We start from the raw sequence: 15924 nt of genomic DNA on the forward strand, positions 1-15924 counted from the left end.
ATTTAAATCAGCTTCTAATTTCACCCACTTTATTTGTTTCATTTTTCTCTGTGCTACTTGCACCAAATTTCCTTCATTTGTCTACTCCTGAATTATTTCAGCAATACTACTTTCTAGTACTTATGACATCACCACTACAATGCGAACATAAAAATAAAAATCCAGAAATCAAGAACCAGAGCAAGTTGATAAAGCCTTGGGGAGATTCTGTTTTGACACAAATGTCATGGCAGTCTTATTGGCAAAAGAGCTAATGGGGGAGTGATGCCTGATAATCACACAGAGAGTTTGCCAAGTATATCTTTAAAAATACACATTAATTTTGTATTGGGTCTTTAACATGCCACATTAACTGCTCTGCAGGCATGCTTCTGAAAAATGTGAAGTACATAAAAATGTAAGATACTGATTTATCTCTAATATTTTTGATGGCTTTCAACAGAAGTACGTAGATTCACACACTTAAGACCTTTGCTACTTTGAAAACCAACCTTGGAGAAAACAAAACTTATTTTTCTGCTTTAAAATTTTTCATGATCGATCTGTTACTCTGGCTTCAGCTAACTGTGCAAAGTGACAAGAGGGAGATGGACAGCCTCACTCTCTGAGAGCCTCCTAATCATTCTTAATGAAGCATTGCAGAATGCTGCAAAGAAATATCAAACAGCATAACCTCATGCTAACGTGAAACTGATTTAACTTGCTTTGTTTCTGCTCACCACATATATGAGTTATATACAGTTTATGGGACATTGGCCATTTGCAACATCTTTTCTAGGAATATGGCATATTAACTGTTAATACAAGAGCTAAAATGAGGATGATGATATTGCTGATTAACATATCTGGGAAGAAAGATTCAATAGCTTCTTATTAGGCAAAATGTTAATCAGAAGTATCTGTAACAAAGTCAGATAATCTTTATGAAGTTCAGCTAAGCATCCTCATACAGTCCAGTAATTACAGGCACAGTATTTAGAGCTTCATTAAATTAATCTGAAGCTCTTAGAATGTTAATTTTGAGTAAGCTTTACACCAGGAGCTTCATAGCAGAAATATACTTTTCAGAAATGTAACTGACTTCCTCTTCAACACCATTCATTTAAGATGATAAATTATTTGCATTAAATGCATTATTTATTATAGCTCCAACATGCCTTTATCAATGTTGTTTAGACAATTTATATTGACATTACTGGGCAATTATGAACAAAAAGACAGCTCAGAACATTATATTCTCTGGTGCACATAGGGCAAAATATAAACAATAACTGCTACCTCAGGTTAAGCTATATAACAAAAACAAGCTAATAGACAACAATGTATTTTATTTCTGGTAGCACTAAAGGTATTTTATGCACTGTATACAGGGAGAATAACAAATACGAACATTAATGCAACAGAGCATTCAGACTATCATAGCACAACTCTGTGGAAGAGTTAATGCTCGTGAGTACCAGATTCAGGAACAAAAATTTATTGATCACATTGACTTGAACGTTCCATGAATAGCATACAGCAACTCAGCTCAGTTATTGTAGAGGTAAATGGAAGTTTTATTTTAAAGCTTGAAAATTCCACCCTGTATTAATTAAGCATTAAGGCTAAGTTGCATGACTAAACTGATGAATGGTTCAGAGAAGACAACCAGGAATTCTCTAGTCAGTGTTTCTCATTCCACAGTGACTCCACAGTACCACATGAAATGATGAAGCTGCACTTGTAAGCAAGCATACAGAAACACATGAACTGTGTGCTTGAATCCACTGTGTGCTCACCAGGCCAGATGCATCAAGCAAACTCAGAAGAAAACTAGAGAGGTTCACAAGAAAAAAAGGTTTCAGCAGTCCAAACCACAGACTGTCATAGGACATGGGAACTCTGATTGTGCATGTTCAGCTGTCCTAAATACCTGACACTGGATAAACTGAACCTCCAGAGAAGGCAGATCTCATTTTAGCAAAGTGTGCTGCTGGGCTGACCAGAATACTGCTCCTCATCTGTGAAACCCTCAACAAAGACCTCAAGAAGTTTTAGATATTTACATACCACAAGAGAAGTCCTCAAGTTTTGGGCTCTGTGACAAAAACAACCCACAGTTTTTGTATCTCCCCTTGTCCCAAGGCTAGTTTTTTTATCACTCTGATGACAAAGCAATTCATGTGTATCTTCCTCAAGAAGAACAAGCTCAAGTCATGTTACAAACCACTCAACAATTCATGTGAATTTTATGCACTTCCCATACAAATGTTTCCAGGTCTGGTAGGAAGAACAGAGACATGATTTGCCTTCCTTTTCTTGCTCACATGAAGTTTTACCACCTCTTCTGAGAAGTAACAATGAAAACTGCAATTTATGGGGCAGAATACCTTGTTATCTGCCTACAAAGACACCAAAGAGAAGAACTTATCTTGCTTGAAAAAATATACAGATCTTTCCTTAACATTTAGTTTCTGCAGAAAATATCTCTTTTGACTAATCAGTACACCAAACTCAGTGAGGTAAAGCATGATGAAAGCTGCCAGCGACCAAAAGTAAAAAAGGCTGGAGATTCACTTAGAAACAAGAGCACAGGTTTCTGAATAAATGCCCATGGAAGAAACACTTTCTATAGACAAGAGGGAAGAGGATTGGAGAACAGTGAGGCAGACCACCCTGAATCAACATATTCCGTGCAAGAATAACAAAACACCCATCTTTCTTTTAGGAAAAGTTTTCTTTTTCAACCTACAGAAAGTCTATGGCCCCATGTGTATTGAGAAAGCTTCGATGGTGTGTATCAATACAGTCAAAGCAGTTTGTGTGCAAACATAGCTACATCAGTGAATTTGTTTGAGTGAAATAAAAATCTTCCCACACAGTTATTCTGAGGCAGCAGTTGATGTTTCAGACAGTCTCACAGTACTCTTTATCCCAGTTTATACTGCTTTATTTCTATATAGTCCATAGGTTGATAAAAAGTGCATCCCTTGCATGCCACTTACAAATTGTTTCAGACCAACCTCTCACTTCCCCCCCTTTCCAGTGTGCTGACTTACATACAAAGCCATCAGTAAGACAAATGTAAAAGAAAATGTATGTCTTCCTTTAAACCCTTGAGTGCCTCAGTCTATATTCCCTGCTCTTCACAGCAGCCCTCAGCAACTTGCACCACATCACAGCATTTATGCCAGCAAATCCTCAAGCACCAAGACTTCTTATCTGACAAGGGATTTACTAAACACCACCACCCACCTGCAAACGCCTCTCCATTGTATCCTAATATCCATGCCTTTATAAAACATGAAGGTAAAGCTTGGTCTCCTTCCTTTCTTTCTACCAGGAGCTGCAAGGATCCAAGGCCTTCACTGAAGGGTAACTATTGAATATAACAGGAATGAAGCAGCATTACATTTAGGGATGCACAGGGGTTCCAGTAATCAGAGACCTTGCTAACCTCTATCAAAAAACCACCCATGGGCTCAGTTGCCCCAAAGCAAGGCTCTGTCTATCTGAATAGTGCTTTACCAGCCATTCTCATCCACTTCAGATCAGTACAACCCTGTCCAGCTCCTGCAAGTGAAAGCTCCCTAAGAGCTCTCCTAACTGAATTATCTCCCTACCTGGAAAGTATTTGTATTTTACCCTGCCTAACAGCATAAGATTTTACACTTCTGTAACAGCTCTTGGTCATCTTAGAATGAAGTGTAGGTGGTGTTTGCATTCACTATGATAGATTTTGATGGCCTTCCTGGGAGGCAGCTGATTTCAAATACTGACCAGAAATATCTTCTCCATTATTTATGCACTGTGAAAATCATCCAAACTTGCATCTTAAGCATAATGTCTAGTAAGTGCAAGATTATCCAGTAAAAGATAATAATACCATGATACTTACAAAAAGCAAGAGCAGTAGTGGAGTTATAACAATGCCCTGAAAGAAACAAACAAAAATAGTCTGTTAGGGAGGCAGAATAATCTTTACTTTCTAACCTTAATACATAGAAATACACACACATCATTTAGCATCACAGAAATTAAGCAACAAGCTCAACTTTGCTCTTCACTGAGCACATGCTCTTTAACATTTATACAGCAATCATTTTATAAACTACGCTCAGTACCAAGTACCTTTTATAATCTTTCTGCACCTCTGCCCCTCTGTTAAAAAAAAATTTGATACACAGAAATATGGATCATTTAATTATAAAAAAACATATTAAAGCTGTCCCCTCAGTGTGCTGTAATCTAGCTTCACTAAGCAGCTCCTCCTTTAGGGGGAGACTTGATCAAGTCCCATGCCACCCAGTCCCAGGTCGTCTTCTGAGCAAAAGCTGCATCAACTGTGATGAATTAGGTGTCGTGACTGTGTAATGTAAGCAGATACTCCCCAAGGAAATGAGCTGAGATCTCAAAACTCATTTCACTTGATTAGACTTCATGTCTCACTGGTAGAAGGCAAGTCTTTCATCTAATCTAATCACACAGGACCACCTCGGCTTTCCACATCCCCCAGGCAGATGCAAGCAAAAAGATTTGTTGTCTTCACTGACAAGGAACAGGTTTAAAGCTGATGATTGGACAAAATAGGGGATTTTAAGTTTCATGAAAGCAAATCTTAGAGTGAGTTGTTTGGGTTGGGAGTTAACATGACATGCATCACTTTCACAGCTGCAAATAGCAATTCCCCATCACCCTTCCATCTGACTTCAATATTTTATTATTGCTCAATAAAATGTTTCCATCATTTAATGCATGCTAATTCATAGAGCTGGCTCAGAACTTCTCTAGGCCAGGACTATTCTTCTTCCAGATAGGTCACAAGAATAGCTAGCTTTTCTGCAATTCACAAACTTTATTTTTAAAGACAAAGGTCCAAACCATGCTCACATTTATCTAAAAGGGTGCTTATTTTATGTTTTATTTAGCTACCGGTGAAAAAGAACTGAACAAAAAAACCCCAGTTGTACCCTACTTTACACTTAACCTTGAGTAACATGGCTTTACTTCAACATATTGGAAGAAAATATAAAGAAAAACTTTAAACAACTAGTTTTGTATTTCTGGGTCCAGAAAAAAAATCACAGATCCAGATGGACTGTCAGCCACAGAGAGTTCCTATTTTATTCCTAAAACAAAATGGAAAAAATAAATGCCACAAATTATAGCAGACAGGAAGGATCAAGGAGGCAACAGTTAAGCTGTGCAACTTGAAGGCCCTGCAGAATTTAAAAACATATTTCAAAATAAATAATACATGCCATATCTGACTGCCCCACAGCCCAGCTATCCATAATAATTTATCTTTTTGCAAATGTCACAACTGAGATAGATCATAAAAGACTGAAAAGAGAAGTAGGAGCAGTAAGAATGGCTTCAGGGAGTCACTCACTATTTACAGGAGGTCTAGACCAAAATGCAGATAACAGATATGATGAAATATAGGTATTCAAGTAAAGCAGCTGGAGAGGAAGAAACAAAAGTTGAGGAAGGGAGGAGGCACCAAGGGCTGAACTGACACTTGCATACAGCAGAATCTGTGACTGCAGGATCTGTGTAATGAAGGGACAGCACAGCCACTTCATCAGAGCAACCAAACTCCAGCTTTCAAGGACGACTGCTCAGAGTACCTGAGCCAGACTTTGCCCTTCTTCCCCCTTCCCCATTGACAACTACCCTGCACATCTCACATACTATCAGACCAAGTGCCTGAGTGTTCCTATAATTTTGGGGTGGTAGAACACCACTGCAGCAGGGTTCCACCTTCAGGCTTTTGCACAAGTGAGGAGGAGCACGGATGGAGCAGGAGGTGATGCTCCAAAAGCATCCTGTACTCCAAATGAGCACTGAGTGTAGGGAGAAGAGAGCACACTGCCAGCTTGAGTTCACAGCCAGCTCTCCTCCAAACCTGAATGAACTCAGCATCATTAGCTATTTCTTACATGCTTCATGCCTCAGCATGGTTTCATATGTTAAAAAAAAAACCAAACACAAACAAACAAAACCAACCAACAAAAAAAACCCCCAAAACAAACAAAAAACCCACAAACAAACAAATAACAACAACAACAACAACAAAAAAACCAACAAAAAAACCCTCACAAAACCAACCTTCCTCCTTATCTTGTTGATAAATCACATGGTGTCCTTCCTCCTTGGAATGGGAAGCTATGACTTGCTACTTAATTACTTTAGAAGGTTACCGATATTAACACAGTGGGCAAAGGGCACTGCTAATTCAAAGCATGTGCCTCAAGAAGAAACTGCACCTCTGTGACAGTAACACTTCTTGTAATTCTGCAAGTGGAGAGCAGGAGAAGCATGAAGAGATTCCTGACTGAGCATGCTGCAAATCTAGCATTCAAAAGGTCAATTTTCACAATTTGTTACTAAATTTTGCTATTAAACCTGGTGATCTTAATAATCAGAAGGGGGTTTCCAGTTTCCCCACCACAGAAAGGATTTACAAGGTTGAACTTTTCCATTTGCAACACACACGCAATTCCCTGGGAAGCTAAACAATTACCTGGCAGAACAGACAAGTTCATATTAAAAAATAGATGCTGTTGCTGAATCAGAGTAATTTGATGTTAATGTCTTATTTTGATAAGGAGTGCCAGTTTGAAAAACCACAGGGATTGCATTAAAACCAAAGGGGTTTTTTGTCTTCAGTCAGTAGTGCAGTGGTGGCTGTGATGGTTTACAGGTGCAAACAAAGCAGGATTGTTTCAGGGAGGGAACCTCTGTTACCCAACCAACTGCTGGAACTGCTAAAGAACCAACTTTGGGGATGTAAAGCCATATATTACATATATATGTTTTATATACATACACACACAAACACATACACACATATATATTACATGTATGTTATATATGTTAACCTGAAAACACTGATATGCTTTTATGTGCTGAAGCCCTTTCTCTTCAGGTTCCAGCCCCACATACAAAGAAAGGCTTACTCGACCACGGGTGTATCTGTCTAACAAAAGGAATTACCTTTCCCTGCACACAGCACCTTGTTTTAACACATTACCTCTTCATTAGGAACATGCTCCTCAATGATCTCATGAGCATTATGTGATGCATCTCAATTCATACCCACTAAAGAATAATAAAAAGAGCACTTGGAGCCTAAAGCCTACTGTCAGAAAATAAAGGAGACGATTTACATTTTTAAGGTAAAGCCCAAAGTCTGATTCACTAAGAATGAAGAAAACGTGAAAGAAAACAGTTACTCCAGAGCCCAGCTCCAGCAGAGGCTCCACAAAGATGACAAAATTCTGACACTGGCACTGCAGCTGCTTTCTAAGACTGCAACTGGCTGAGAAGCACAAAGGAAGCTAAAAATTAAAATAAAGATGACCATTTCTAAGTCCATTGGATACTGAGACCATCAGAAAGGAAAATGGAACTGAATTTGACAACACTTTCCCCTGCCCTGCTTTCCAGGCAAGTGCTGTCAAATACATAGTGTATGGAGATAAACTGATTGTAGATTAGCACTTCCAGCAAAAGCTGAGCATCTGCCCTTGAGAATGCAAGGTCATTACACAGTTTTAGCATCTTCAAAGTTCTGGTGGAGTGTTAGGCTTCCCGACTGCTGCCCACAATGGAGTCAAAGTTGTAAAGTGACTGCTGTTTGCTATCGGCAGAAAAACTTTCAAGAAATCCATTTACACCTCTGATGTGAAAGACTGACTGAATATATTTCAATGATTTTAGTGGAAAGGGCAGAAAAAAAAAATCTCAGCCTAACATGAGACACTGATACAACATAGGAGTCTGAAGAGTCAGATACTTGGAAACATCTCCATACAGTAAAGATCATGAAACCAATTTTAATTAAGAGAGTTTAAATATAGGTCTGTGTGTGCAAGCATGTACACAAACGTACATAAAATCAGCAAGGATATACTTGGAGATCCCTTTAATTGATATTTGCTTTGATTAGATAAAGTTGCTAAGAGGTTTTCTATTGGTTTCATCCAGTACAGCAATGTCTGTAGAGCAGGTATTAAGAGGTGTTTATCCTCCAAAAGAATATATTAAATCAATACATGGAATTGGCTGCCAAATCAGACAGGAAAGGGAAGTCACCTAATGAATTTGAAACTACGGTGGCAAATCATTAAGAATGAAATTATGCAAATAGGAAGAGAGAGGTGGGCACAGATCCAGAGAAACACATGGTAGAAGACAAGTAGGGATTACTGTAATGAGGCATGAAATACATGTGAACTTTCCTTCGTTTCCTTTACCCACAATTTTCCTATGCAATTTTTCATCATTCTTACAGGCCATCAGTAGAACACGTATGCGGTACCTGCTAGTGAGAAAAACTTTAACTAAAGTCACATTTGATTTTTCTAAAGAGCCAGGGCTAGGAAGGGAAAGCAGGGTTTTGTAAACAAGGTTCTGAACAAATGTGTATTTTCTGAAATAAATTACCTACTCATGCTTAGTGCTACAGAGGCTCCTGAATGCTTCATCAGAGCAGGACACAAAAGCAGGAGTGTAAGCACTGTTATGTAAAAACTTACTGGGCAGCATTTCCATGCTACTGAGAGGGTAAGGTGTGAGAAAAAAAAAAATCTTATAAATGCTGGATAATTTCATCAGAAGACAAGCATAAACAAGAAATGAAACTCAGTCTTCTTCTGTGTATGGCAGTAGTTCTCAAATGACTTTATTTCAAGAGTTCCTGGCAGTTTTTGGAAAAGAAACATCAAGCAAAAAATAGATTAGCTCCATTGGTTAGAGTACGGAGTTAATGACATCAAAAAACCCCAGCTTGCACACCCCACCTCACCACCCAACAAGCAAACAATGTTCCAAACAAAACTGTAGTTTCTATGATTACAATAAGAAACTTTATGTCAAAATAGGTGTTATTTCTATTTCTTGTGTCTTTTTTCCTTGATGTTGTGATTGAAAGTGTGTTTTCAATTTTTTTCAATTTTTCAATTTTTAACAAGTTTGCAGACAACTTTATAATGTTTTACATTTTAAAAGAGAACCTTGCCACTAGAAAAGCGCTTCTAGGTCTGAACTAAGCATGTTTGTCAGCAACAGGACAGCTAGTACCAAAGTTCTGACAGAATACAGGTGTTGTCCAAAAAATGAAAGACGAAAGAAAGTGGGCATGCCTAAAGATGGAAAAGCTGATTATTCTGTGCTTTCACTAACATAACAGAGATTGTAAAGACCATGGCAGCACTCAGTGGCAGCTCTCAGTCTGTGCAAATCGAGGAGCACAAGACTCCCACTACCCTCACCCCCCAGACTGGTCACAACTCCACAGTTCCACTTCACAGCATCACCCCTGAGTAAACACACTGATTATTACCTGTGATACCACATTATTCATCATCTCAAATAAACTAATTTAAAGTGCACTCCCATGTCAGTCTGCTTTGCAGCAATCTTCATTTTAGAAATCACATATAGAATGATTCCTTCTGCTAAAACACAGATTTCACATACCAAAATCCTGAGAAATTAGCTGCCTTCTCCCTTTTTCCACCTGTCCCCACATAGCTTTAGAACTATGCAGAACCTCTTGACAGGCACCACATATCAAGATAAAACCCCCTATGCTAAAAACACATACTTGGTTCCAAAAGCAGAAGGGCAGAACCCACTAAAAGTCAGGTTAGGACCAGACAAGTTCTTTGTGAAACCACAAGAACTGAAGAGGCACTGAATGCAGAAGGGGCAAAACAGAAAAGACCTGATAACAGGGACAGAGGCAACTGTGAATTTTACATATCCCTGTTTTTAAGCACTAAATCATTTGACCATGAAGATTTCAAGCTTGAAAAAATTTCACTGCTTTAGTATTTGGATCCAGTGGCTGCAGGAGCCTCCTTGAGAGACTACCTTTTGATGGGCTCTTTGAACAGCTTTCAATATTTTTGTAAGCATGGCTATACAAGCTATGCTGTTCATTTGACTTAAAGATGGCAGCAGAGATGACAAACTTCTGTTGACTGTGATGCTGAAATTGGTTTCCACACTAAAACATGCTTTCCCCATTCCTAACTTTGTCCCCATGTAAATTACATATATGTTTAGTTTTATCTCTTGCAATCTCAGAGGTTAAATTACAGGTTTCTCATATTTTTGTAATTTCAGTCATTTCCCAAGATGCAATTTGTGGCCCTGTGTTGCTCCCCCATGGCCATCACAGAAGCTCCTGGTGTTAGATAATTACTTGCCTTTTGTTTTCCAATTCAATTACTTTCAAAATAATTTCAAGCGTAAAACTCCTACTATACATCCCTCCTCTGTCAGCTACTCTAATGACATTTTTGGTTCTGAGAAGGCTTATACAACTGCAATTATTCAAAATAAAACATGTAATTTAGCTCTTTATATCTTGTTCTGTATGAAATGACTGTTCTGAAAGCTGGGGAGAACAAAGGCTTATGAACTGATGCTTTTTAGGATACTTAATACACATGTTCTCCCCATAACAAATAATAGGAAAATTTGAAAAGATATTGAAAAGAGTATAAAGTTAAGTTCACACATTTTTGGTAAAATGATAAATATTGTACCCCACCAAGATAACAAACAACAAAATAAAATAAAAAATACAATTCTATGTAACCCTAATTCAACTATAATTATAAATAAGCACCACAGCAATAGCTGTAACTCATCCAATTAGGCCAAGATTTTAATTAAAAAACTGTAAAATTAGAAGCATTACATCAAAATGGCTTTTGATTTATTAGAGGGGGTGAAATAAACCAGATTTCATATCAGCTATGAGATTATGCAGAGACCTTTGTGAGTTGTTCCAGACATTGTGCCACCTTGTTCTGTTGTATTAATCTAGTGACCCCAATTGTGGGAGTAGACATTAATTTGAGGGAAAAAAAATTATATTAAAAAGCTTACCAGCATCAGATAACAGTAGAAATCAAAAGCATTTCCAGTATTTATTAATAATTACTATTTGCAGATGTTCCTCTTGCCTACATTTTATACAAGCATGAAAAAAATGGAATCAAAAGGAATGTGAGCAGCCAGAGTTCAATTCTTTCAATGAAACAGATCAGAGAAACAAGAAATACCGTGATCTCAACTACCAGCATTAACACCACCGCACTTGTCACAGATGAAGTGTAAAGAATAAAACCAAAAGGAGAGAGCATTTTTTTCAGTAAGGTTGAGGGGTGAATTCCTGGTATCAGATTGAGTGTTAAGCCAAGAATAAGAAAAGAGCATTTTAGAAAGGTAAAACTAGAGATAAGCCCAGTTTGCCTGGCTTTCCCAGCAGAGGGCATCTTAAACACATTAGAAATCTGTTTCTTACACAGTAATAGAATAGCTCAGAACACGGCAGTAAGGGCCCTGAAGTTCTAAAGCAACTATGAAAACTTATTGGTGCTTCACAGGTGATGCAGGAGAAATATCTGGAATGATGCACAAAATACAACACAAGTCTCAATCAGAGTTGAAAATGACCACTTCCATCAAACAACCCGAAACCACCAGTTGGGGGGAGCTGGTTGGGAGGGTGTGGAATAGCTTCTGCAATGGGTGGGATCCCAGGTGCTGCTTCTGGCTACACTTCACAAGTGCTGCAACCTCTGCACAGCAGCTCCACAGCTGCACGTGTGACCAAGGAGATGCCAGCAGGCCTTTGCTCCTGTTTCTAGAACAGGATCAAGCCATATACACCAAACTTGCAACAACTTCCTGCAACTTTTCTTGCCTCTCTCTTGTTCAATGCATTTAACTCAGCTGTCTTGCTGTCCAAATTCAAGGATACTGTCAAACCTACTGGAGCTACATTTTCCTCTTCAGTTGCTTTTGTTGACCATCACTCCTGGCCTCCGGACTTTCTTAGTCTCCTTTACCTTCCACCTAAATAGAGCCTTTTAAAACTCCTTGCTACGCAAATATTTTTCCTAATTGCAGCTGATTAAACCACTGTCTGTTCTTATTCAAATCAATTTCTCATGGGGAGTCAGCAGAGAACAAGATCACTAAGGCTCTGTATGCAGGATAGGAGTTTATACACTGGCATTAAGTGGATCTTGGCTGGAGGAGACATGAAAGTGAGAAAGAAACTTTTCAATCATCCACACCCTTGCTCTTTTCAAAGTGACCCCCTTGTCTCTGCAAAAATCACTTGGAAACAATCCTGTAATTTCTACCACAGCAAGAGCATGTTCCACACCATATGAGCACAACCTCAGTGGGACTGAGGAAGAAAGGCACAGAGCTTGTAGGATTAGGGTGTCTTAGCTGTAAGCACAGCCCTTCCTTGAGAAAGGGTTTAAGGATATAATAAACATAATTACATGTGTTGGGGTGTACTTTAAGTCCAAGGTATATTAGTGCAGTGTTAAGGATGTGCCACAATTTCTCCTGTGTTTTGTACACAGCAAATAAAAAGGCAGTAGCAGTAAAAAACATACTTCACAAGAAAAGGTAATTTAGGACCAAATTTTTAAGTCTTTTTCATAAAGAAGAAAGTTAAAAAGAATCTAAATTTTGCCTGTGTTTGGATCTATGCCAAGTTCACAGGCAAATCTTAATTTAAGAAGCCATTCCCAGTAAAGCATGCCAGCCTCAGCACCTCTGCTCCCACAAAGCCATGTGTGGCACTAGGACAGGACGGCACTAGATGGTGCTGTGGGACCTTCCAGGGAAAACAAACTTCTCATAAAACAGAAAAGTCATTGTATTGTTCAATTAGCCAGAGAGTTGATTCTGTATTCTGAGACACATTGAAGAGTACCAAGTCCCAGAAAAAGAAACCAGACCCACAGAAATGGAGGGAAGACACCAAGTAAACATTCTCCTTTGACTGACACTGGTTTCTGGAGTAGCTAAGTGCCACTCTTCCACTGGAAGACTTCTTGCCTCTCCTTCCCAAAGTAAAAGGATGCAGTTTTTATACTCTACACCAGCCTTGCTTTAAAGGGTTCTACATGCAAAACAGAATTGAAACAGTCCCAAGCTACAGCTCCAACAGGCAACGCCCCCACATGACTGTTCTGTCATTCTTTGGGACTGGACCTTACCACCCTTTAACAGACATCATTTTATTCCAGTCAATGTTTAAAAAATTATTTTGACACAATAAGCTCTGAAGTAACAAAACTTTGAATGAACTAATCTGGGTGTTTACTTTTCCTCCATGAAGATCGGTTGTGTGAAAAAAAACAGAAGCATAAAGGAATAATTTTAGAAACCTGAGAGAAAAGGTATTGCAAATTCTAGAGATATGAGCAGCTATAAGCAGTTATCAACACTTATTCTACTTACTTCTTTCTATAGCTTTCCTTGTAATTGAAAACTATTCAAGTAGAACAGGTTCTGTATAAAGACACCACCCACATATAAAGCAAAGCATATTTTGTTAACATAAATACTATGTTTAAATAAATGGATCTCCTTCACTCTTCTTCAAGCCCAGAATCTCAAACAGTGTCAGTATAAATAAACACTGCAAAACCATTCCTTGACACGTGCAAGAAAATAAAAACTTTAAATAATGCACAGGAGTGCTGTGCCTATAAAAACTTAAGGGTTAATTAGGCATCAGTAGTAGTAAAACACTTTGCATTGCAAAGGTCTCTTGGTGACCTGCTATTCAGAAATACCACCTAAAACTTACCACTAAAGTGCTGGCTTAATTCTCCACTCTGCCAAAACTGGGGTTTTATTTGCAGTATCCATAAAATGAGATACTATCCCCTCCTCACCCCAAATCAAACCAACAGCATAGTTTATCTGTAATTACTGTTATGAATTAGATAGGTTCCATTGGCTTTATCAGAAAAATGTCTCATCAGCCAAAGTGCTACCTGCACTCTGTAAGGTGAGAAATGCCTTCCAAATCCCCCAGGATCCTTGAATATCATTCCCAAGTATGCTGGAAAGCTAAGCTATTATCAATTAGTTTGGAAGCGAGTGAGCTCATACATTCTTTTTTCCTATCTTTAGTCTAAGTGCCCTGAATTGTTTTAATAAAATGTATGACAGAGCTCATTTAATCACTTTCCACTGTTATTCTCAGGTAGGATTTCCACTCAGTATTGAGTATTTCCAAGGCCAAACCCAACCCAAATGCACAAAAGCCCATGCATAGACACAATCCCCTCCCAAACCCAGCCCCCAATATGGTTATCTATATTCCTTGTGTTCCATTCTGCCTGCCTGGCCCCAAGTCATCAATAATGAATAGAAATGTACAGCTACAGCAGTAGCCTGTGTCATGGGCTTGTCAGGGATTTTTGAAAAGGAACAAAAACACAGGTCTGCCATTTGATTGTGTCTTCCTCTGCAAACGCAGGAAGAGCAAAGCAAAGTGGTATTTTAAAAGGGGTAATATTATTAACCCCCTTTGTATGAAATGAACAGTTTCCTCAGCCATATAGATCAGAAAACTATTTGCTTGCAATGCAACCAGTATTCTCCTAGTCCTGAGGATTTACAGTTGATTCTGAGCTCAGGGAGAAGTTTTTTTCCTATTTTAAGATGATGAATACATACTCAAGAGGAGTCAAATACCACAGTTTACACAGAGGGAGAAAGGATTTATTTTCTTAGGAATCCAGCAACTTCAGTATCAAATACATTTTGTTCTTGAAGAAGAAACTTAATGCATGCAAACACATATACACACAGTCAGTGAAAGCAATGGCATTATTAAAAAATATGCAGATCCTCACAAATGGGCTAGAAAACATGAATAAAAAAGGCTGGTACTTTTATTTATTATTTCTTTTCAAATGTTCCCAAATACATTTCTACAGAAATTATGACTGTGGTCTTAGAGGAGTGATTATCTCACATTTTACAAACAGAACACACCAGCTGGTACACTACCAATCCACCCCCTGGGGAGGGTGGGTGGCAGACTACAAAATGTCTACAGGACACACACAAACTAAACTGAAAACACATTAGTAAACCCAAATCTTTCTTGCTTTCTACACCTGCATAAATTCCAGAAAAAGTCCTGCATTAATATATTTTATTAATCGAAACATTAACTTTAGTAGTAGATGAGTACATATTCTCCACTTTGGAAGACTCAACTGAAAGATGTACCCTTGTCTTCAAAAAACCTGGAACTGGACAACTTGAGATAATTTATATAAGTCATTAAACTATATAAGCATGAACTTCCAATCTGACAATCCAAAGCAAGACATCTCAATTCAGACTACATTGCCAGGCCTTCTTTTCTAGAAGCCAGTAACAAGAATAAGCACATGGTTTAAACACAACTGAGGAAAACCTTCAGAAAGCAGCAATCAATAATACAATTTAACCAGCCTACTCTGCGTTCTGACCTAATGTTATCTTGTGATAACTGTTTTTAATGGGTAGAGTGGGATATTACCCCATTCAGCTGAGCTCAAGTGTGCATAAATCGCTGAACATTCACGGGCTGAATATGTTATTAATGACTGTGAATAAGGAAAAAAGACCATAAAACACCTTTCTGTGGCAGATAATAAAATAACTGCCTCAAAATCAAAAGTACACACTCCAGCACACTAAGGTTAAAAAAACACCAAACCACAGAAATGTGATTCTGTTTAAACTAGCTGATTAAACTGAGATAATTTACTTACAAAAGAAACTTTATCCTATTTAAAGAATCCCAAAATTATTTCATGGCAGAAATGCTGCTTCTCAATTCTAATTACAAATGCACTTCAGCATGACTACACCAAATATCTTTCATTTTGCAAATTCCACACAGTCACTAAAAACTTCTTTTCTCCTAGTGACATCTTTTTGTGGTTTTGCAAGTGCTCAGATATCCCTCCTCCAGCCTACTGCCCCAAAGAAAGGTTTGGCAGAACAAAACTTCTGCCTTGCTTTAAATATCCCCATGGAACACACAATCTACTTAGCACACATTTTCATGTGCTGAGTATGCACATCTGCAACAAGAAAATACAG

The 15924-nt window shown here is 38.3% G+C and overlaps 1 protein-coding gene across 2 annotated transcripts in view; it reads right to left on the bottom strand.

Moving 5' to 3' along the window:
* The window catches only part of SLC10A7 (solute carrier family 10 member 7), a 134948-nt gene that overhangs the window by 40668 nt on the left and 78356 nt on the right, over window positions 1-15924 (bottom strand). The window contains exon 6 of one of the 2 annotated variants that reach the window (XM_062493873.1): window positions 3878-3913. The exons of the other annotated variant lie outside the window; for it this stretch is intronic. Coding sequence (XP_062349857.1) covers window positions 3878-3913 — 36 coding nt within the window. The remainder of the gene's footprint in view (window positions 1-3877; window positions 3914-15924) is intronic. 2 annotated transcript variants of the gene reach the window in all.

The sequence above is a fragment of the Cinclus cinclus genome, chromosome 5, assembly GCF_963662255.1.
Source record: "Cinclus cinclus chromosome 5, bCinCin1.1, whole genome shotgun sequence".
Classification (NCBI taxonomy): domain Eukaryota; kingdom Metazoa; phylum Chordata; class Aves; order Passeriformes; family Cinclidae; genus Cinclus; species Cinclus cinclus.